This window comes from Colletotrichum truncatum (genome assembly GCF_014235925.2).
Source record: "Colletotrichum truncatum strain CMES1059 chromosome Unknown Contig_0009, whole genome shotgun sequence".
NCBI lineage: Eukaryota > Fungi > Ascomycota > Sordariomycetes > Glomerellales > Glomerellaceae > Colletotrichum > Colletotrichum truncatum.
This window is the reverse complement of record NW_027222406.1, coordinates 1,958,355-1,978,432: the sequence shown is the minus strand read 5'-3', so window position 1 is coordinate 1,978,432 and position 20,078 is coordinate 1,958,355. Positions and strand designations below refer to the sequence as shown.

General features: G+C 53.1%; 6 protein-coding genes across 6 annotated transcripts; 2 read left to right on the top strand and 4 right to left on the bottom strand.

Moving 5' to 3' along the window:
* Positions 1 to 282: 282 nt before the first annotated feature.
* CTRU02_213054 (cytochrome P450) lies at positions 283 to 2,114 on the top strand (the record flags this gene model as incomplete). Its single annotated transcript, XM_036721618.1, has 6 exons — positions 283 to 351; positions 407 to 960; positions 1,014 to 1,284; positions 1,336 to 1,618; positions 1,672 to 1,906; positions 1,958 to 2,114. 6 exons carry the CDS (start codon positions 283 to 285, stop codon positions 2,112 to 2,114), a joined length of 1,569 nt encoding a protein of 522 aa, XP_036586787.1.
* A 383-nt stretch (positions 2,115 to 2,497) lies between these two features.
* Positions 2,498 to 4,480, bottom strand: CTRU02_213053 (glutamyl-tRNA amidotransferase; the record flags this gene model as incomplete). Its single annotated transcript, XM_036721617.1, has 2 exons — positions 2,498 to 3,024; positions 3,085 to 4,480. 2 exons carry the CDS (start codon positions 4,478 to 4,480, stop codon positions 2,498 to 2,500), a joined length of 1,923 nt encoding a protein of 640 aa, XP_036586786.1.
* A 2,604-nt stretch (positions 4,481 to 7,084) lies between these two features.
* Positions 7,085 to 9,628, bottom strand: CTRU02_213052 (Reticulocyte-binding protein 2-like protein a 1; the record flags this gene model as incomplete). Its single annotated transcript, XM_036721616.1, has 1 exon — positions 7,085 to 9,628. The coding sequence occupies one exon, from the start codon at positions 9,626 to 9,628 to the stop codon at positions 7,085 to 7,087; it is 2,544 nt and encodes an 847-aa protein (XP_036586785.1).
* Positions 9,629 to 13,451: 3,823 nt separating this feature from the next.
* On the bottom strand, positions 13,452 to 14,561 carry CTRU02_213051 (PX domain-containing protein; the record flags this gene model as incomplete). Its single annotated transcript, XM_036721614.1, has 1 exon — positions 13,452 to 14,561. The coding sequence occupies one exon, from the start codon at positions 14,559 to 14,561 to the stop codon at positions 13,452 to 13,454; it is 1,110 nt and encodes a 369-aa protein (XP_036586783.1).
* A 1,490-nt stretch (positions 14,562 to 16,051) lies between these two features.
* On the bottom strand, positions 16,052 to 17,050 carry CTRU02_213050 (calponin-like actin-binding protein; the record flags this gene model as incomplete). The annotated part of the gene is made up of 4 exons (XM_036721613.2): positions 16,052 to 16,578; positions 16,649 to 16,761; positions 16,859 to 16,930; positions 17,037 to 17,050. The coding sequence occupies 4 exons, from the start codon at positions 17,048 to 17,050 to the stop codon at positions 16,052 to 16,054; spliced, it is 726 nt and encodes a 241-aa protein (XP_036586782.2).
* A 615-nt stretch (positions 17,051 to 17,665) lies between these two features.
* Positions 17,666 to 20,029, top strand: CTRU02_213049 (ATP-dependent RNA helicase drs1; the record flags this gene model as incomplete). The annotated part of the gene is made up of 2 exons (XM_036721612.2): positions 17,666 to 19,255; positions 19,310 to 20,029. The coding sequence occupies 2 exons, from the start codon at positions 17,666 to 17,668 to the stop codon at positions 20,027 to 20,029; spliced, it is 2,310 nt and encodes a 769-aa protein (XP_036586781.2).
* Between the last annotated feature and the right edge of the window lie 49 nt (positions 20,030 to 20,078).

Genomic DNA, 20,078 nt, shown 5'->3' with positions numbered 1-20,078 from the left:
TGGATGACCCCGTATCAGTGGGGAGTGGCTTGCAGCTATTATTGTCTCACCGACGTCGGCATTTGACATTGACCACTGAGGTAGCTCGCTGATTACAGACCAACAACCTCGGGCATTCGGTTCTTGCAACAGCGAGTTCTGTGCGGTTCACATCAGCTTCGGCGCAGAAAGTTCATCGGTTTTATTGATGTACGAGTGTTTAGTCTTTGACGCACCCAATTCCTCGACGTGTTGTTACCTTACTCGCATGAACTGCTGGACGACAAAAAACCAATAAGGACAATGTTTGTTATTGTTACATGGGTCGCAGTACTTGTGACCATTTCATATCTTGCACTTATATTTCCAAGAGTACATTCCCACCCCGAATAGCACCAACAACCATTGCTAACCCTCGCTCATCCAGCTGCTACAGGAGTGGAAGCTCTACTCCCACCGATCACATCTCCCACCCGGCCCTAAAGTCATCAAAACAGGCATTCGAAAACCATGGCTTTGGTTCCAAGAGCTGAGCCAAGAGTACGGCGACGTTGTCTACCTCCAACTCGGTCCAACACCAACCATCATCCTAGGCTCTGCACAAGCAGCATGGGACCTCCTCGAGAAGAAGGGCGCCATCTTCTCTTCGCGCCCACGCTTCATCATGGGCGGTGAACTGCTCTCCGGTGGCATGAGAGGACTGATGGCGCCGTACTCATCTTATTGGAGACGTTGGAGGAAGCTCCTACACAGTGGTTTTATGCAGCGGCAGAGCGAGACCTACCGGCCGATCCAGAATCTCGAGTCCAAGGTTCTCATGCACGAGCTCCTCACAGACCCGGAAAACTATCGAAGGCATCTAGAGAGATATGCGGCGTCGGTCATTATAACCGTCACCTACGGCCGGAGGGTCGAGGACGTTACAACCGACATTGTTGTACAGCGCAATGCCGAGTCCATGGGACGTCTGACTTCCGTCAAGTATGCGCTTTAGACGCCCATATAGTAGACTATTTTCCTGATAATATTTGCAGTATTCCGGGAAAGTTTGCAGTGGAGCGATATCCAGCACTAAAGTATATCCCCAGCTTTCTGGCTCCTTGGAAAGCCGAAGTCCTAAGACAAAGACGGAAGGATATCGAGTTGTACACTAAGCTCATGGACGAAGTTCGAGATAAAGTTGCTAGAGGCGTCTCATCTGAGTGCTTTGCCAAACATCTCTTGCAAGAGCAAGCCAGCTTGGGTATGTCGGATTTAGAAATCGCCTACACCGCGGGGTCACCCTTCGGGGCCGGCGTAGAAACTGTAAGTCACCCAATTCTCCTTCGAGGAACGACTTGATATTGATACCAACAGTCGGCCGGATCTCTCGCAAGCTTCCTCATGGCATGCGTAAAATTTGGACCTTCCTTCATCCCGCGAGCCCGGGAGGAGCTCGACCGAATCGTTGGAAATAGTCGACTTCCCACATTTGAAGACCTAGACAAACTCGAGTATATCCGAGCCGTGGCGTCCGAAACGCTAAGATGGCGACCTGTTGCTGTCCTCGGGGGCACACCGCATGCTAGTACTGCCGACTATGTGTACAAGGGAATGTTTATACCAAAGGGGAGCACCATCATCGCACCGTTGTGGAGCAGTAAGCCAACATTCTCTCAAAGTTCCCGATCACATTTCTAAGAATGCTTCTAGTCCACCTCAACAAGGCAGATTTTCCAGAACCACACGTGTTTAAACCCGAAAGGTTCCTAGAAAACCGCGAGTATGCCGGCACATTCGGCCACAGCGCATTCGGCTGGGGTCGGCGCATCTGTCCTGGGATGCACCTCGGATCCGCGTCGGTGGCAATCAACATCGCGCGCATTCTTTGGGGCTTCGACATAAGCCCGGGTAAGGATGAAAAGGGCAGAGATATTGACGTAGACATGTAAGTCTGGCCTTTTACTACTTGGATCTTTACCATCTTACACGATTGCAGCTTCTCATATTCAGACGGCTTCAACTCAAGCCCTCTGCCCTTTCCTTGCTCCATTGCGCCTCGATCTTCGGACCATGCTAGGATAATAAAAAGCGAGCACGAAAGCGCGTTCCAGGAGCTAAAGGCGTATACCGCCATCGCCAGCAAAGTTTCTTAGCGTTGGTGGAATGAGAACATAAGTGTGCCATCTTAAGAGCAGCAGACCATCTCACGATGCATTTGCGCGCTTCATGAATTTCAACTTCATGCATTTGTTTTGTTACTTTTTTTTTTGATTCAAGAGCTGGTCTGTCTACTATCTGGCTCTAGAAAGAGGCAAGCCAGCCCTACTATCACAAGCATACTGGTTTCCTTCGTTTGCGATCAAGAGCGACAAATACCTCAGGGTACATCATGTAACAGTCCCATTATATTTACTAAATTCCGGTGTCTCCATCGTAAGGTAATCATCAATTACCAAATCATAAGCCATTCACTTACTCTGCCCGTATCATTACCTTGACACATCCTCTATGATCACACCACTGCCAGCCAGTGACTTCAAAACCACTCATGAACATCCCTCCTCATCAACACATCACCCCCCGTCATACCTGCACCAGTCTTCGGAACCTTCACCACCCCCTTGGCCACCAAATCTTGCGCAAGCCTCACAATCAACCCATCGCACCCCCTCGCGGCCATGACATCGACAGTAACAGGCAACATCTCCGTATGATTCGTCACAGAACTCATGGACCCGACCTCGCCCACGGGGAAAACGTGATCCGGTGCACCGCTAAAAATCGACAACCTCCCGTTCGAAAAGCCCAGCGGCGGCGTGCCCGGGGCGTTGGGGTACCGGTTTCTCGGACTCGCGGTGCCGGAGCTGCCGACGTACAACAAAAGCCCCGAGGAACACGCCGCGGGGTCCGCGACGGGAACGAGAACCTGGCTGTTGAACCAGTCCATGAAGATCGTCTTGTTCGCCCTGGCCTCGTCGAGGGCTGTAGCGGGCTGTGCGTCGCCCCAGGCCCAGCGGGCGAGGGGGACCGGGTTGACGAAGGGGCGGCGACCGTCGTGAGCGGCTTTTTGCAGTGTTAGCTTTATTGGACGACGTCAAGAGTTCAGGATAAGGGTGACTTTACCGGCGTAGTCGGCGTAAAATGGATCGCGGACGAGGGTCGTTTGCTCCTTGGAAATCAACGTCGCGTACGTCTTGCCCAACAAATCGGCCAAACTCGCCTTCCTCGCCTCTTCCGGCCCGGTAGACGCCCAGGATTCAGTCAGGTTGAACTCCGTGAGGTTCGTCTGGAGGAACTTTGCAACCTCGTCCGCGAACACGTTCAGCAGCCTCGCAGCAGGTGAATCATCTGTGGGAAACCCAAGCGTGTACACCGTTTTGGGGTACTTGACCTCGTTGCCTACAAACGAAGTATAGTTATCCCCGTAGAGGACCTTATTCGCGACATCCCACACATACGGGTCTCTGGTCAGGAAGCCGGGGGTGTCGAGGGTAGGAGACAGAGGCATCACGCCGTCCAGGCTGACGAGACCATGCGAGGGGCGGTTTCCGAAGAGACCCTGCACGCCCGACGGCCCGCGGATCGAGCCGCCTGTGTCGCTTCCCACCGCCATGTCCAACCACTCATACGACGCAACCGACGCGCCGGCCCCTGACGATGATGATGAGGGATCATTGTAGCCGTCGCCGCGCGGGTTGAAGGGCGCGTGATAATCCACCCAGTCCGCCGTCGCCGATTCTCCGTTGGCAAACTGCGACGGCTTCTGGAAACCCACGATCACGGCACCGGCATCGATGAGCCTCTGGATCGCGGGAGCGGTCTTCTCGGCGGGCGGGTACAGGGCGTACCACGCCCTGTTACCGTTGGAGCCCTTGACGCCGGCGAGGGAGTAAATGTCTTTCACGCCGATTCTGACGCCGGCAAGAGGCTTCTCTGCCGTTGGCGTAAAGTACAGCCGCGACGGTACGCCGATGGTGAGTGAAGCGGAGCTGGGGACTTGCGCGGAGAGTGTCTGGAACGTGCCCTGCGGGATTTGCAAGAGAGACTCGCTGAATGCTCCGGCGAAGTCGTCGTACAGACGGAAGGCTTGGTAGACGTCTCCGGTGGTGGTATCCAAGAAATACGGGCCAGAAGGCAGCGAGCTGTCCTTGTTCAACGGCACGACGATGGACTGCGTCTTGTTACTCCCGTCGAAGGTTTCCTTCGTCAGACAAGGAGAGTCGATGCCGGCGAGAAAGATGGAAGACAGGAAGGCGGGCTGCCAGACATCATCTTCCATAGTCCAGTTGGTGAACAGGCTAGTTAGGTCATTCTTGGCGACGGGTTCAGAGATGACGGTTATCGGGGTGAAGCCAAATGCGCGAGGGAGACTCTTGATGTTTAGAGCCCCGTCGTAGGCTTTGCCTTGAGAGAACGGGGAGACGAAATAGTAGACGTCATTGAGCTTGAGCGATGCGCCAGTCTGAAGGAGTTGTGCAGCAGCGGAGGCCGCGAGGCCCAGAAATGCAAAGGCTTTCATTTCAAGAGCTGAGGCTTGGAATGGCTCTCATCAAACTTTCTGGATTATACGGCCGCGGCATCTTTATAGCCCGCCTAGCGGAGAACCTCCCAGTAACAAGGGAATTCATTATCTAACGCCATGATAGAACTGCTCAGTGCTAAGGATTGTGAACCCTTGAGAAGCAGTATGTAACATCGCTGTTTTACGGGCTTATCTGATTCGGTGGCCTCGACGGCCGGGTGCTTATCATCGACTCCACGAGTGCATCGCTAGTTGATGCCGTCCCCATTGGCACCCTCACCCTCGCTTACCTCTACCGCCGTAGAAAGCGGGGATCCTTGCTCCATTGCTCGGTAATTGGAGTGAAGAATCGGTCGGGATTCTTCACTAGATGAGGGGATTAGTCAAGAGTGGTGTTGAGGACTCCGGCCGATGTCGGGAATGGGCGTGTTCATCGGGCCCGATGTATTGGCAGAAGCGGGACGATTGCCGGCGGGGTCCTAGGTGAGATGTGTGAATAAGAGCAATACCAAGAACCCATGATACGCAATGCCTGATGGAGGATGCTGAAAGATGTTTACAGCATCGCAGTCGAGGAATCAGCTGGTCTTCACAGCCTTCGTTAAGGGCAAAGGCCTCCAGAGGCAGAGATATTCTAAGAAGCATTCCCAACACGAAGAACAGCACTGTTTGAGACAAAACCGGCATTGCGGAGCCAAGGTCTTATCCAAAAGTCCCATGCTTGGTTCTGCTGGCCAAGCGTTCGGATACAGACCTCCCCGCCTCGCGGTCCCACCGATAAGAAACACCTCGGTATAACGTCCCACACCCACTTCTGGGCACCCCCCACATTTGGGCACCCCATTTACACCAAAAACGCCGTTTTTCGAAATTCTATATTAAACTAACTACTATACTTACTAAGAAAAGAAAATATATATAAACTATGTTAAGTATAATTATAGCCATCTAATTTTTTATAAAGGTTTAAATATAATAATAGTTATAATATAGAAGTTTAAAACTAAAAGCTTTAAAATGTTAGTAGATACTAGTAACTTACTAGTATTCCTTAACATTAGAAAAATATATTTTCGCTTATATATACTTATTTAAAAAATCTAGGAAATTAATATTTATACTTATTAAAAGTATATAATTATATCTAAAAGAGATTTAAAAGTATTACTTTAGTAAATATAGTATAATTAAGGGTTAAAATTCTATAATAGAAACTTTTCTTAAGGGAAATTTTAAAATATTATTCTAAGCTTAAAGAATTTTTTACTAAGTATAAGAATATATAAATCTACTATATCTTACTTAAAAATTCTAATCATATTAGTTAAATATCTCTACCTATTTTATATATTAAGATATAGGCTAGGTAAATTAGTATTATAAATGTTAAACCTTGAATTTATAATACTTATTATTAATAATACTAGTATATAGCTACTAAGTATTATAATTAAGTCTTAATCTATTTAATATATATTTATTCTCTTTAATAAGTAAAGTATTTAGTTTAATATAGAATTTCGAAAAACGGCGTTTTTGGTGTAAATGGGGTGCCCAAATGTGGGGGGTGCCCAGAAGTGGGTGTGGGACGTTAACGCTAAGCCCAGCTCCTAGAGAAGTTGGAGACAGAGTAGAATACGAGTTGGAGCAATGTCTTGTCTTCTCTTGGTTAAGTCTCTGATTTGACCCCTTCTGAGCCTAATGTTCTCCACCAGCTTCAAAAGACTCCAAGGGTGAACGCGGCCACCGTGGATTATAAACTCCGAAATAGTCATCGTTATACGTGGTGATTGCTAAGATATCCCAGCATATCAAATAACGATAGCCCTGGTGGAGGGACTTACTATGTATGATAAGGAGATATGCTAAGAGTTGGACATCAATTACTTGGAATACTTTTACAGCTGGTGGCCAATGGATTGAAACACCTTCTTTGACTCAGCTGATTGGATAACGTCACCGAGGAGTTAGAATTAGAGTCCCAAACAAACACATCAAAGCCTGGTGTTGTCGCAAGGATAATCCCTAATGGAGTCTTACTCCAAGCATTATGCAGGAGAAGCCAGCCTGACGAGCAAAATTTGGTCAGCATCCAAAACGCAAGAGGCTGGTAACACCATCAGCAAATATCGAACATAGAATCAATCACCACCAGCACAGAGCAAGTTCAGAGCCATTGTTGTAAAAATCGTATCATCGTTATCCGAACCATCACCACTCTCAGACCAGACCCAACCTGTCGGGAGTTGTCCGAGTGTGAGTGACGAAAACTGGAGGTATCCTAGGATGTGCCCGCCCGGGCCCATCAATGCTGTAGAAATCATGGCTATGTTTTTGTCCGGCTTTCCTGGAATGTGCCGTCCTCGCTCTGCTATGCAACCAAATTCCACACCCCCCAAACTGAAATGCCCATCTGGCACGTCACCCGACTTTTCGGTCATGCCACATAAATAGCAGCTTGCCTTCCTGTCATCTCCACATGATTAATCTCCCAGCCACACAAAGTATTATCAACAAAAAAACGGTCCGCAACCGCCCAAGGGGGAAAAAAAAGAAGTATTGACCCGAATCGAAGCCGCCACGCAGCCAGAGGTAGATGCCTCAACCCCAGCCAAGCGTCTCGAGAGTGCCTCTCGCGTCCGAGGCACTCATGCCGCTGACACCCAGCGAGCGCACCTGGGTGCCCTTACGCAGCCTCTGCACGCCGACGGCGACCTTCCAGGCCTCCTCCTCGTCCAACACAAACATGTATCGTTTGCCCTCTTGATCTCGGACTGTGGCACGCAGCACGTGCAGGCTCTTGTTCTTCCACTCCCCAGTCTGTCCAGCCGAAGATGGGATGTTAGTATCTTTGAACTTTGTTTCGCACAAGCCAAGACGACAACAACTCTTGCAAGCACGCAACATTTCGGTCAGGTAGGCATCGGCTTCGTCCCCCGTGAGCATCTTGGTGGCGCCTCTGTCCGCCGTACGGGCTCGCTGATTCGCCATTTTTTGAAACAAACCCGAAGGATGGTTCGCAGAATTCGCAGGGGCAGGAGCAGCAGTGGAATTCAAGCAGTGCGGGGGGCACCATACCTCGACCAGCTTTAGCGTCCAGGCCTTGACGTCCCACTCGCGTTGGGGGACGCCGCGGACGTCGTCGTCGATGAATAGGCCTTCGGTCGTTATCCGCAGAATCAGTCCATCCGTCACCGTACCAAACCCCGACACGAGCTGGCTGGCGGGAGTCTTGGCGAACTGGTTCATGAACAGATAGACAGCTCTGATGACAATCTTATCGGGGTCCTTCGTCGTGTACGGACCGCGCATGCTAGGCGGCGGCGTCGTTCTCGTGGTGGTGGCGGACGGGGCCCACGATGACTCGGATCCAACTGACGAAGCTGGTTTGTGTCTCGGTTTATCGTAGGGTCGGTACGAATATTGGTCTTCGTCGACGGTTCGCGCTGATGGCCTCGGGGGCGGTCTGGCCGTGTTGTTTGATGAAGCTGCAGAAGGTGCTGGCCTTGGTGGAGCCGAACTGGTTGATGGGGGAGGTCTGGGGGGGACAGACGACGAAGCAGAGGGGGGAGGTTTGGGGGGAACAGACGACGAAGCAGAGGGGGGAGGTCTGGGTGGTGGTGTTGAGGCGACGGAGGGAGGGGCAGGCGGTCGACCGTTTGGCCACATACTCGTCTTCTCACCGACCGATGAGAAAGCATAGGTACTTCCCTTGCGAGCGTTCTTCTCGGCCTCTTCTGCTTCCTTGGCCTTGCGATCCGCTTCTTCCTTTGCTTTCCGGGCAGCCTCTTCCTTTGCCTTCCGGGCAGCCTCTTCCTTGGCTTTGCGAGCTGCTTCCTCTTCGGCAGCCTTCTTCGCCTTCTCTGCCTTTTCTGCCTCTTCGCGTTCCTTCTTAGCTTTGCGAAAGGCCTCGAGTTGTGCCTCGACACGAGCCTTGCGAGCGGCAGCTTCGGCAGCTTCCTTCTTCCGCGCCTCTTCGCGCTCCTTAGCCTCACGTTCTTTGGCGGCCTGTTCTTCACGCTCCTTTGCTTCCTTGAATGCGCGCTCTCTGGCCTCTTTGGCTTCTTGTTCAGCCTTTTCCTTCTCGCGCTGGAGCTTTTCTCGTTCTTGTCGTTCCTTCTCAAGCTTCTGCTTGAGTTCTTCCTTCTCGCGAATGTCTTGTTCAAGCTTTTCTCGCCTTTCACGATCCTCCTGCTCTCTTCGTGCGCGCTCGCGGGCTTCTCTCTCGCGAAATTCCCTAAGCTTACGAGTAATCTCAGCTCTACGCTTCTCTTCCTCCTCTTTGGCTTTACGCTCTTCCTCACGCTTTCTCGTCTCCTCCCGGGCTTTCTCCCAAGCACCCTTTTGAGCCTTCTTGGGATCTGGTTTCGGTTCAGGCTTTGGCTCAGGCTTTGGCTCTGGCTTTGGCTCAGGTTTAGCCTGAGCCTTAGGCTCGGGTTTAGGCTCGGGCTTTGCCTTCGGAGGAGGATCAGGTTTGCGAGGCTCGGGCTCCGGTTCAGGCTCTGGCTCGGGTTCCGGCTCCGGCTCTCGACGAGGGGGAGGGGGAGGCGGAGGCTGTTGAGGTCGCTCTTGCGGCCGCTCTTGCCAGGATGATCTAGGACCGCCGTTGGCGGAGCCATAGGATCCATTGGAAGAATGGCCATTGTGCTGGTTCCCGTGAGGCGGAGGAGGGGGTGGAGCGCCGGTTCCAGGGAAGCCACCAGCGAAATTTCCACTTCCTGCGTAAGTGCCATATCCTCCTGGGCCGGGACGGTAGCCGCCATTATTTGAGCCGTTCCCACCATTCGTAGATGTGGGCTGGGATTGTGATTTACCCCATGCCCATGCTCCTACACCAACAGCAATAACTAAGAGGCTCATTCCCATATTTCCCATGCCCTGATATGTTCCCCACCAAGTCCGAAAGGCAGGCGCCATGCTCTGGAATAGGACAACCATGACGAGGGCGCAAGCAAAGCCGGCTGCGAAGCTGGGGCCATTGGGGGCGAGAGAAGGTAGGTAGATGAAGCCACCACCTTTGTCGCGCTGTGGAATGACAAAGATGTCGTAGTTGCCGGGCCCCAAACCAGCGCCAGGAGGAGGGGAACCAGCAGTGGTTTTTGGTGACTCGCCATGGGGTGGCGGAGGCGGAGGAGGACCGCTCATGTTGGGTAGACTTCAGCCCTAGGAAGTGAGGGCGGGTTGACAGAGTGTTCCGTGGCCGAAAGAGCCGCAAAGCTCTGTTGGAGACTCAGTCTCGAGGGTAGAAAAAGCAGAACTCTAGTGGTATCTCGTTTTGGCCATTGGTGGTCGTCAAATCGTGAAGTGTCTGCACAGAGGCCATGAGTAAATTTCCAACCGCAAAGAAAAAATAGGAGTAACAAGAGTGTTGTTGACATGTGGTCATGGACTACCAAAAAAAAGAAAAAGAAAAGGCGGGTAGAGCAGCTGGACAGCAAAAGGGACCAGACTCACAAGCAGCAGTAAAGCAAAAACAAAGACCCAAACCCAGAAATAAGGGCGTCAAAGCTGCAGAGCGAGAATCGGAATATTTGGTGATTTGACAGTGTCTATGCTGTTGCTCTGGCCTCGCACTTTTTCCCCTTGTTGGTTGCTAGCGGAATGAATCGTGTCCGATCGCGGGGGAATGAGACAGGATTGTCGTCGGGATTGACCTGCTGGTTAGTAAGTCAGGTCGAAGGGCTGATCGGAATGATATCAGGAGACCGTTTTTGGAGTAGGCCGAAGATTGTAAAATGGTGAGGGAATGGGTAGCAAGCGGGAAGGTTGAGGAATTCTTTTGTGTTTACTTTGGGAATTTCTCATGGAAGTGATCGAATGGGCGGGAGACTTGGTGGTGTGGGATGGGATGGGGGGATTGGATAGGAGCGGGCGGGTTCGGTTTGGGCGGTTTAGGCAGTTTTTTTTGGGTGATGATGAGTGGGCGCTAGTGGCTGGTTGCTCAGTCTAGTAGTTGATTGCCCACCCTCAGCCCACTAAGCTCTACGGCTTCCAGTGGACAGAGACCCACTCTGAACTCACTAACCTCCCCATCAACCACACCAACTGGCTTAAGCGAGGGAATGGTGACATTTGATAGACAGCAACACCCGATTTACCTTTCAATGGCAGGTGCGCCCCTGGGTTAAGCTCCTTCCACTGCTGCTACCGTTGGGATTTCTTTAGCCTCAAAGTATGATTCTTTATCCGTTGCACCCGCATATTCCGGTTGGCAAGGAAGCCTTGGCTGTTCCTCTCAAAACTACGGATAAGTGAGACCGTTGGAGGTTGACAGTTGGACGCAAGCAAAGAAAAAAAAAAAAAGTCATCCCAGCCCGACCTTTTGGCTCATAGGGTGTTCCCTGCCGCAGCAAGACCCTGAAAAAGCCAATTTCACGGATGACCAAGCTCCAACCTCCGCTTCCGACTCATGACGGCAGCCAGCACGAAAAAAGCCCCCATCTTGTCCTTCTACTGCCCTCATCCCGGGGGCCCCATTCGGATTCCCCTCTGCTTTGTATGTACTACGTATGCCATGACCAAGAGGGGCAGGCCTCATTCTGATGCTGTTGCGTCCAGCACACCCATTTACACACCGCCATTATCCAACTGGAAGAGGACACAAAGCATCATCAACCCCTCGCACCACTCACCACCAACAGATCGCCAAAACAAACCGCCGTTGCCATGTCCACCGCCAAGCAGCCGCAGCAGGAACTCCTCATCGAGATAGCAGCACCACAAATACCGCAGGACCCAGGTCTCTGTTGTCCTTCCCCTCACCTGGTGCCTCTCTCCATCTCCCAGTTGTAACAGACCGACTACCCAATCCCAAGAAATTGCTCACCCTCCTGCCTATGAGAGGCCCATTGCCGACTCGCCTGGCCCTGTGCGGTCCATCACTGGGGGAAGATCCACTCCCAGCGGCGAATCGCGGAGTCTGAGGCTGTTCTCCCCGGGAGGCGTCGGCGCAAGTGCCAGCAAATCCTCGTGGGGAACGGACCTGATTGTCTGCGCTAGAACGGAAGATGTACAATGGGAAGAGGGGGAGAGCCATGCCAGCTGGCCAGGAACCGTTCCCAAGACATCCGCCGGTCCCGTCAAAAAGCACACCTTACGCTCAGAAGCCTCTGGGACTCCCTTGGTCGATCGGGCTCGACTTCACAGTGAGCCGAATGTGACGAGTGATCGGGCAAAGATTGCGACTGCTACCACACCCTTCATGATGGGGGCCAAACTCAGGTTTTAATCAAACTTGCTGGGCGGCAATTGTGACATTGTCTTCTTCTTATCCTACCCTCTACTCCAACGACTCCAACCGTTGCGGTGTGGTGGACCTGCCATAGATTTTCGTCTTCGCCAAAACGGTGTCGTTGCCCAGCAACCGCGGGAGGCCCCTTGCACGGTGTGCCTGTCCCCTGCGCCGAGTGACGTACCAGACGTCACCAAGTGGGGGTTGCCAAACATCCCACCTGAACGGACGCTCTGGGACTTTTAACCAGTGGGTGGCTCTCCTGGCTACGTGAGACAGGCAAGCGGTTATTGTGCTGCGCTACACGGACGAATCGTAACTCCAGTTTGTGCTCGCACTGCGGTGAATCCAAAGAATACCTCGGGAGGCGACTGTTGAGAAGGGGCTCTACGGCTGTCTTCGAAGCTGGCCTAGCGCCGAGGCGAATTCATCGCCTCACGTTTCTTTTTCCACGAAAAGAGAAATGGACAACGTGATGTGACACGCAGAGACTGCATGCAACCAGTCGTTAATGGCAGGGGTTGACCCATAAGTCCGTCTGCATGTGCATGAGGAACGGTCCGGCGCGGTCACACCGTCGCGTTGAATGTCAACAACCCTTTTTTTGCTGCCTTTGCCGCCCGCCTTCTTGGGACGATTTCAAACACTAGCTCGAGTCGAATGCATCTGGGAGTATTGCTTAACTGGTGATTAGGTACGCAAAAAAGGCTGTTGTTTACGGTTGTCTCAGTCACGGCTATTGCTTGCGGAAATACTTTCATACGCGGCTCTTCGCTGGCGGCTAGATTTTAAACGGTTGTCAGGAAAGCAAGATTCACTCGCAATCCAAGTGTTTAACAGATGGCTTGTTTCTAACCTCAACCTGCTCTAACCAATGGCTTTGAAAGATAGCATCATATCGTGACCGGCGTCGTCCAACAAGGTCTCTCTGTCTAGACCAACGAGTGATCAGTATGCGAGTGCAAGGTCCATGTCTTCAAGCACCGCAAAGTAATACGATCATGCGAATTCGGTCTCCTTCGCCTGCATTCATCATCCATTGCACATTTCCAACAGCCGTTTCTTCACGGGCGAATAGGCGTCTACCTAAATCTCTTGGTGCCGCGTCAACACCGTGGCTGCCTACATACGAATGCGAAAGCCTCCCAATGACGACGACGGCCACGTAATGACCAAGCACTTTAGGTAAACCATGTCGCGAGAGTGAAGAGAGGAGAACCGCTTGACAATGAAGTGTCTTTAATAACGCAAAGCAAAATGGTATTCCGAGTCCTCTGTACAGAGATTATGTACCGGGTTTTCCAACATACAACGTCTGTTTCCCCTGTCCCTTTCTCGTAGGCCTCGCTGGAGGCACGTAACAATCTGATCTACCGCTTCAATCATGCCACAAGTACCCAATTCCTCCGACCCTGGCTCCTCCCTCCCCCCCCCCCCCCCCCCCCCCCAAAAAAAAAAAGACAGAATAACAAACAAGATTTCGCTGCGACGGATAATTGTCACCATTTTGTATGTAAAACGTGTAATAAAGAGTTAAAGAAAAGAGGGGGGAAAAAACGGTGCATAGTCAAAGAAAAAAAGCCCTTACGCCCGGCGATGCGTAGCAAGAACAGAAACCAACTCCAGGCACCACGCAAAAGCATCCAATAACCGCCCGCCGATCCATACCATCCATACGATAACCTCCAGCAGCCCGACGACGATGTGGGCGACGACTCCCAGACCCTTCCGAAGAAGTCAGAACTTGCCGATGCGGCGCTTGGCGACGCCAATCTTGCCGCCCACCCGATCGACGTCTTCGTTCATCCTATCGAGCATCTTGGTCTGTGACTCGACCTCTTCGTTGATCTGTAGGCCCATCTCCTTCTGCCGCCTGACAATCGCCGCGAGCGTGTTGACCTGCTCATCCTGCTCGCTCATCATCTGCCGCTGCAGGAGCACGACGCCGTCGTTGTCGAGCTCCCTCGTGCGTTCCGTCTCGGGTAGCGGTGCGCCGAGGACCCGGCCGCCGGTCCTCGCCCCGCTGCTGCTGCCCGCGGCGCCGCCGAGCAATGCCGCCTTATCCCCCGTCGAGGCCCACCCTTCCCGGGCACCACCCCCGGCACGCCCGTTGCCTTGTGACATGCTGTTGCTCAGCCTTTCCAATCCTTCCCTGTCCACGCGGGCGGATGCGAGCAGGTCCCTCCTTCGCCGGAGCTCGCCGTCACCCAGAGTCCCCGTCTCCTGCATTGTCCGTAGCCCCGCGGTGAGATTGCCTATCAGCGTGCCCGCCTTGACCAGCGACTTCTTGGCTGCTGCCCCGGCCTCTGCTGCGCCAGTGCTGTTATTGTTCTCGGCTGCGGCATCTCTCCTCGAAAGACTGAGTCGTGCTTCATGGAGGTTGCTCTTCATTTCTCGATGCAAATCAAGCCAGGTCGTGGGGTCAGCCGCCCCAGCGCGTCCGCTCGTAATCAAACCATGCGCGCTCGCAGCCGAGGTATTGGTGCTTCCGCCGCCGGTGCTGGGGAGGTTCAGGAAGGCGCGCCAGGCGGTGGTGTCGCGCCATCGACGGTCCGGTGACTCAGCAATGGCGCGGAGGTATGCCTCCAGCCCTTGTCGGCGCTGCTCAGTAAGGTCCGGCGATGAGACGGTGGACTTGAACCATGACTTTCCCGGTAGCGGCTTCGGAGGCGGGGAGCCGACGATGGAAGTCAGGGTCTGGTGAAGGGTGGCGAAGTCCGAGTAGCGCTTCTGGACGACAAACGAGCGGAGGGGCAAGCGAAGGGTGATATTGTACAAGGTGTAAGGCTTCGCTTCGCCAGTCGAGAGGATGGTTGAGGGGATGGAGATCTCGGCCGGGGGCGCCATAATGGGCGGAGGTTTTTTTTTTTTTTTGGTTGTGTGTAGGAGACGGACGTCTGACGGATTAGAATAGAGTATGGGATGTTTTGTTCGTCGGGTTTGGACGAGGGGCGTGAGCTCGCTTGGGTGAGAGTCTGGGCGGTTGTGCGGCGATGGCTCCCCTCGTCGGGCACGAGTGTAAGTGTCTAAGGAGGATGATTAGCTTTGTGGAAGATTGTTTGTCGTCGAATGCAATCGAGTCGTCGAGTTCAAGTTTTGTTAATGGAGTCAGCAGATGGTTGGGGGTAAAGAAACAAAGGACAATCTCAAGGCGGCTACAAGTGCTGTAGTAATGGCAAGTTTGGTGTTTGTACGAAATGATGAAATCGGCAAGTTGGTTGCATCAGGTCGGGGGAGACACTAACAAATGCTCACGTTCTGGGCCCGGTGAACAGCAACTTTACCTCTAGCTAGTTAGTCGTTTTTCTCAGAGTTCCACAAGGTGTGCTGCAGCTTGCTAGGTACCTTGGGTTGGAAAAGTCGGCGGCCCTGTCCTTTAAAAACAAGGATGGCACACTACCTAAAAACACAGGTACCTGCTTCTGAAAGGGCGGAAGCTTCACGCACTAAGGGGAACAGGAGAGGTCGTGTGCGCTGTTTGACGCCTGTGGCGCATGCGTGGAACCACTAAACTGGGCCTGCAGCAGGAATGACCGCATATCTGGGACACCTCGTCGGGGGGTTAAAGGTCAGGGACCTGGACTGGGCTCATGACGAGTCGAATGGCACGCTGCTGACGCCGTGAGGGACGCTCTATGTCTCTGCCTAACGATTGACGAACGTGTTCCCATTTTAGACATTTTAATGCAACGCTCCGTTACTACAAGTCGTGAAGATCTGTTTGTAATACCGATTTAGCCTACATAGAGGCCAGTTGTTCGTTCTAGAAGCCGACAAGAGTGTGCTGCTTCTAGTTACTTTCATCCGACGTTCTCTCTCCCTAGCCACACTAGACGGCCCAGTCATGTTCGTGCATAAGCTTCACAACCTCTGACGATCCAGTGTTGAAACTTCCGAGGACCACCGCCCAAGTCTGCTACTGCGCAGGACAGACGAAAATAAACACCATGAACCGTCTCGAGCCGTCTCAAATGCGTGGCCCGCGCCCCAGCCCTTGGTGTTGGAATTCACCAATAAATATCCACATAAATGACTCGGACAATAAAAAGATTCCCAGACAAAAAAGTTTTGATTCTATCATGACTGTTCATATGGGATGGGAATGCCGTGAACTCCAACCAGCTAGCTGACCTTCTATCCCAGTCCGCCTCAGCTGTGCGAGTGCCGTTAAGCCTCATCGCCAGTATACGATTATTACGCGCCTTAGGGTATTTGTACGCAAACCCCGTGTGCTTTTGCTTCACCTCCCCAACCCCATCTCGCAGTGTCTACTGCGTCCATATTGTCCTGACACCTTGCACTAAGTAACTGAACTCCATTACCGACGCACCATTCGCTTAGAATGTCTCCTGGTCGTCGACGGCCTCGCCCTCGGCAGGGATCTCAAAGCCCTCCTCTGTCGAGTACAGGATTGTCTGGATCTGCTTGACGAGACCGTCCTCCTGCTTCTCGAGCTCGGGGTCCTCCTCCACGGCCTGCTGCACCAGGAGCTCAATGTCGCGGAGCTTGCTGAAGTAGAAGTCACGCTCACGCTCCAGGCCAACGACAGTCTCCTTGAGGGTGGCGTTCTCCTGCTGGAGGGCGGCCGTGCCGGGGCCGGCAGCCTTGGCCACACGGGGACCACCCGAGGGGGTCGTGCCACCTCGTCTGGCAGCGGTGGCAGCGGGAGCAGCTCGGGCACCACCGCCGGAGGAGGGAAGAGCACCGCCCTTGCGGCGGGCAACGGCGTCGTAGTCGTGGTCCGGGAAGTTCAGGTCCCAAAACCTCTTGGTCCATTGAAGGAACTCGAGGTTATCCTGCATCTTACACTTGACGAGCGCTTCGACGGGGATAGGCTTGTCGATCTGGTGCCTGGCAAAAGTGTCTGCGGCAAGATAAATGTCAGTGGCCGTGTGCCCTTGCGTCCGAGTTGGTAGCTCCGAGTGCGGACTTACTCTGCAACACCTTAAAATTCTGTATGTAGGCATACTCGCTGTTGACGTTGAACTTGACTCTGGACATGGGGACATCCATGAAGATGCTGTCAAACACCTGGCAAAGCGCCGCGCTGCAGTCGAGCCCAACGTTAGCAACACCACGACCAAAAATCATCGGGTCCCACAAATCGCCATATGGCGGGGGAGGGGTATAGGCAAAGCACTTACCCCGTACCGCATTGCTCGACCTTGGTGATGTTGAGAGACAACAGCTGGTTCAACCACTGGATGAGTTCTTGCCTGGAAAGTCTTTACTGTTAGTTGGGAGAGCTCGATTCCCGACGCGCCGAGCGTCGTAGTGGAGGAAAGGGCGCGCTAGGATAGAAGGGGATGGAAAGCCACAAACCTGGATTCGCCCATCTTGTCTGTGTATCTGTGTGACTTTTGGAGGCTAATCTTTTTTCTGATGGGTTGAAAAATGCGCGCTCGAAAAAGGGAATCGTAAGAAACGCTCGAGAAGCAGATGCACAATGGCGTAGGAAGAGGAGGACACGGTTGGTGAAGACACCTAGTTTGGCTTAGGACAAGACAAGTTAAGTGTCAAAAGGGCAGAAATTAAATCTCGTTGCGTTGTCGCCGCCCGGCGTGAAGGCTGCCAAAATTGTTGGCAATCAGTGGTCGCCCAATCAACCGTGGTGGGGTCATTACTCGGGAGTTAACCCCTACCCCTAAACATTGACTGGCTGATCACTGGACGATTCGATGAGATGACAAACAATGTGTCACGTGCAATGCCCAAGAGTACGTAACGTACTGAGCCCATTTCCATCTGGTGGTACCCACCCGAAGTAACAGCGTCTGACCGCCTTAGTAGGCAGACCCACATGAGGCGGCAGAAAAAAGTTGAGCTCCACCGTCCATTCAGAAAAATTTCTGGCGCTGGAACATTGAGCTGGGTAGTGAAGAGCCTGTGTAAGAGCAGACGATACCCCGCGGTCCTGTCCATTCGTTTTATACACCGTTCAACCGCCCAACATGGCTCCCTCGCAGAAACGCAAGCCAATTGACGACGACTTCGTCCACACAATTTCCGACAATGACGAAGATATTATTGAGGAAGAGGAGGCTGTTGCGCCACCCCCCAAGAAGAAGGTGAAGACCTCCAAGAAGGCCAAGAAAGCCGCTGCTAAGGAGGGTTCGCCCGAGGAAGAAGAAGAACGCGAGGGTATTTGGGGAAAGAACGACAATGACGATGGAGCTATGGACTCCGACTTCGAGTTTGCCCAGGATGGCGCTGTCGAATTCGAGGCAGCGGATTTTGAAGGATGGGGCTTCGACGGTGCGAAGAAGTCCATGAAGAACTCAGAGTCGCTTGGCGTGGATTTGGATGAAATCATTCGCAGAAGACGCGAGAAGAAGAACGGCAAATCCGAGCCTGAGTTAACAGAGAAGGACGGTGCCGACGACGAGTTGGATGACGAGTTGAACAACGATATGGATATTGACCTGGACGACGATGAGGACGGAGTCCTTGCCGACGACGCCTTTGGCATGGGTGCTGACGCTGAGGAGGATGACGACGAGGCATCCGAAGCGGAAGAAGACAACGACGATGCGGCATCCGATAATGACTCTGTTGCGACGCCAGTGGACCACCCCGATGACGTTCGTGACTCGTCGGACAGCGAGGAGGAAGACGCAGAAGAACAGGCGAAGCGTGATGCTTTCTTCGCGCCCGAGGAACCCGCAAAGCCCGGCAAGAAGGACACAGCGACGTCTTTCCAGGGCATGTCTCTGTCGCGTCCCATTCTTAGAGGTCTCGCTGCAGTTGGCTTCTCGAAACCGACCCCCATTCAGGCCAAGACTGTGCCCATTGCTCTCATGGGCAAGGATGTTGTTGGTGGTGCCGTGACTGGTTCCGGAAAGACGGCGGCCTTTGTCGTCCCCATCCTCGAGCGTCTCATCTATAGGCCCAAGAAGGTGCCTACCAGCCGTGTAGTCATTCTTACCCCTACCCGTGAATTGGCTATTCAGTGCCATGCTGTCGCCACGAAACTTGCCGCTTTTACGGACATCAAGTTCACCCTGGCTGTTGGTGGTCTGAGTCTTAAGGCACAGGAGATTGAGCTGAGGCTGAGGCCCGATGTCATTATCGCCACGCCTGGTCGTTTCATCGATCACATGAGGAACTCCGCCAGCTTCAACGTCGACACGGTGGAGATTCTCGTGCTGGATGAAGCCGATCGCATGCTCGAAGACGGTTTCGCTGACGAACTGAACGAGATCTTGACAACCCTCCCCAAGTCAAGACAAACCATGTTGTTCTCCGCAACAATGACATCCTCCGTCGATCGTCTGGTCCGCGTCGGAATGAACAAGCCTGCCAGGGTAATGGTGGACTCTCAGAAGAAGACAGTCGGCACCCTGGTACAAGAGTTCATTCGCTTGCGTCCCGGTCGAGAGGAGAAGCGTATGGGCTACCTTATTCACATTTGCAAGACGATGCACACCGAAAGGGTCATCATCTTCTTCCGTCAAAAGAAGGATGCTCACAGGGCAAGAATCATCTTTGGTCTTCTCGGCTTGTCATGTGCCGAGCTCCACGGTAGCATGAACCAAGCACAGGTAAGCACACTTCGAACTAGTGCAATCATGAATATGAGCTAACATCCTCTCAAGAGAATTGCCAGTGTCGAAAACTTCCGTGACGGTAAGGTCAACTACCTCCTGGCTACGGATCTTGCCTCTCGTGGTCTTGATATCAAGGGCGTCGACACCGTCATCAACTACGAGGCACCTCAAAAACTAGAGATTTACGTCCACAGAGTCGGTCGTACGGCTCGTGCCGGCAGAACCGGTACCGCCGTCACGCTGGCTGCCGAGCCAGACCGCAAGGTCGTCAAGGCAGCAGTCAAGGCCGGCAAGTCGCAAGGTGCGAAGATTATGAGCCGCGTCATCGAGCCCGCGGAGGCGGACAAGTGGCAGGCACAGGTCGACGAGTTGGATGACGAGATTGAGGAGATTATGATCGAAGAGAAGCAGGAGAAGCAGTTCGCACAGGCCGAGATGCAGGTCAGGAAGGGAGAGAACATCCTTCAGCATGAGGCCGAGATCAAGGCGCGGCCGAAGAGGACATGGTTCGAGACGCAGGAGGACAAGAAGAAGGCCAAGGAGGCTGGACGCAGCGAACTCAACGGCCCCAAGGACAGCAAGAAGAAGCAGAAACTCAGCAACAAGGACAGAAAGAAGCTCGACTCCAAGGCCATGAGAAGCGAGGGCCCCGTATGGAAGAAGGGCAAGGCAGAGCGTGCTGGACAAGGAGCTGTGCTCAACCTCAAGAAGAAGAAGGTCCCCAAGAATGGCAGAGTGAGGGCGAAGTTGGCTCGTGGCAAGCGGTAGTGGGTGGAGTTAGCTGGAAATCTAGATCAAAATACCATGTTCAAAATAC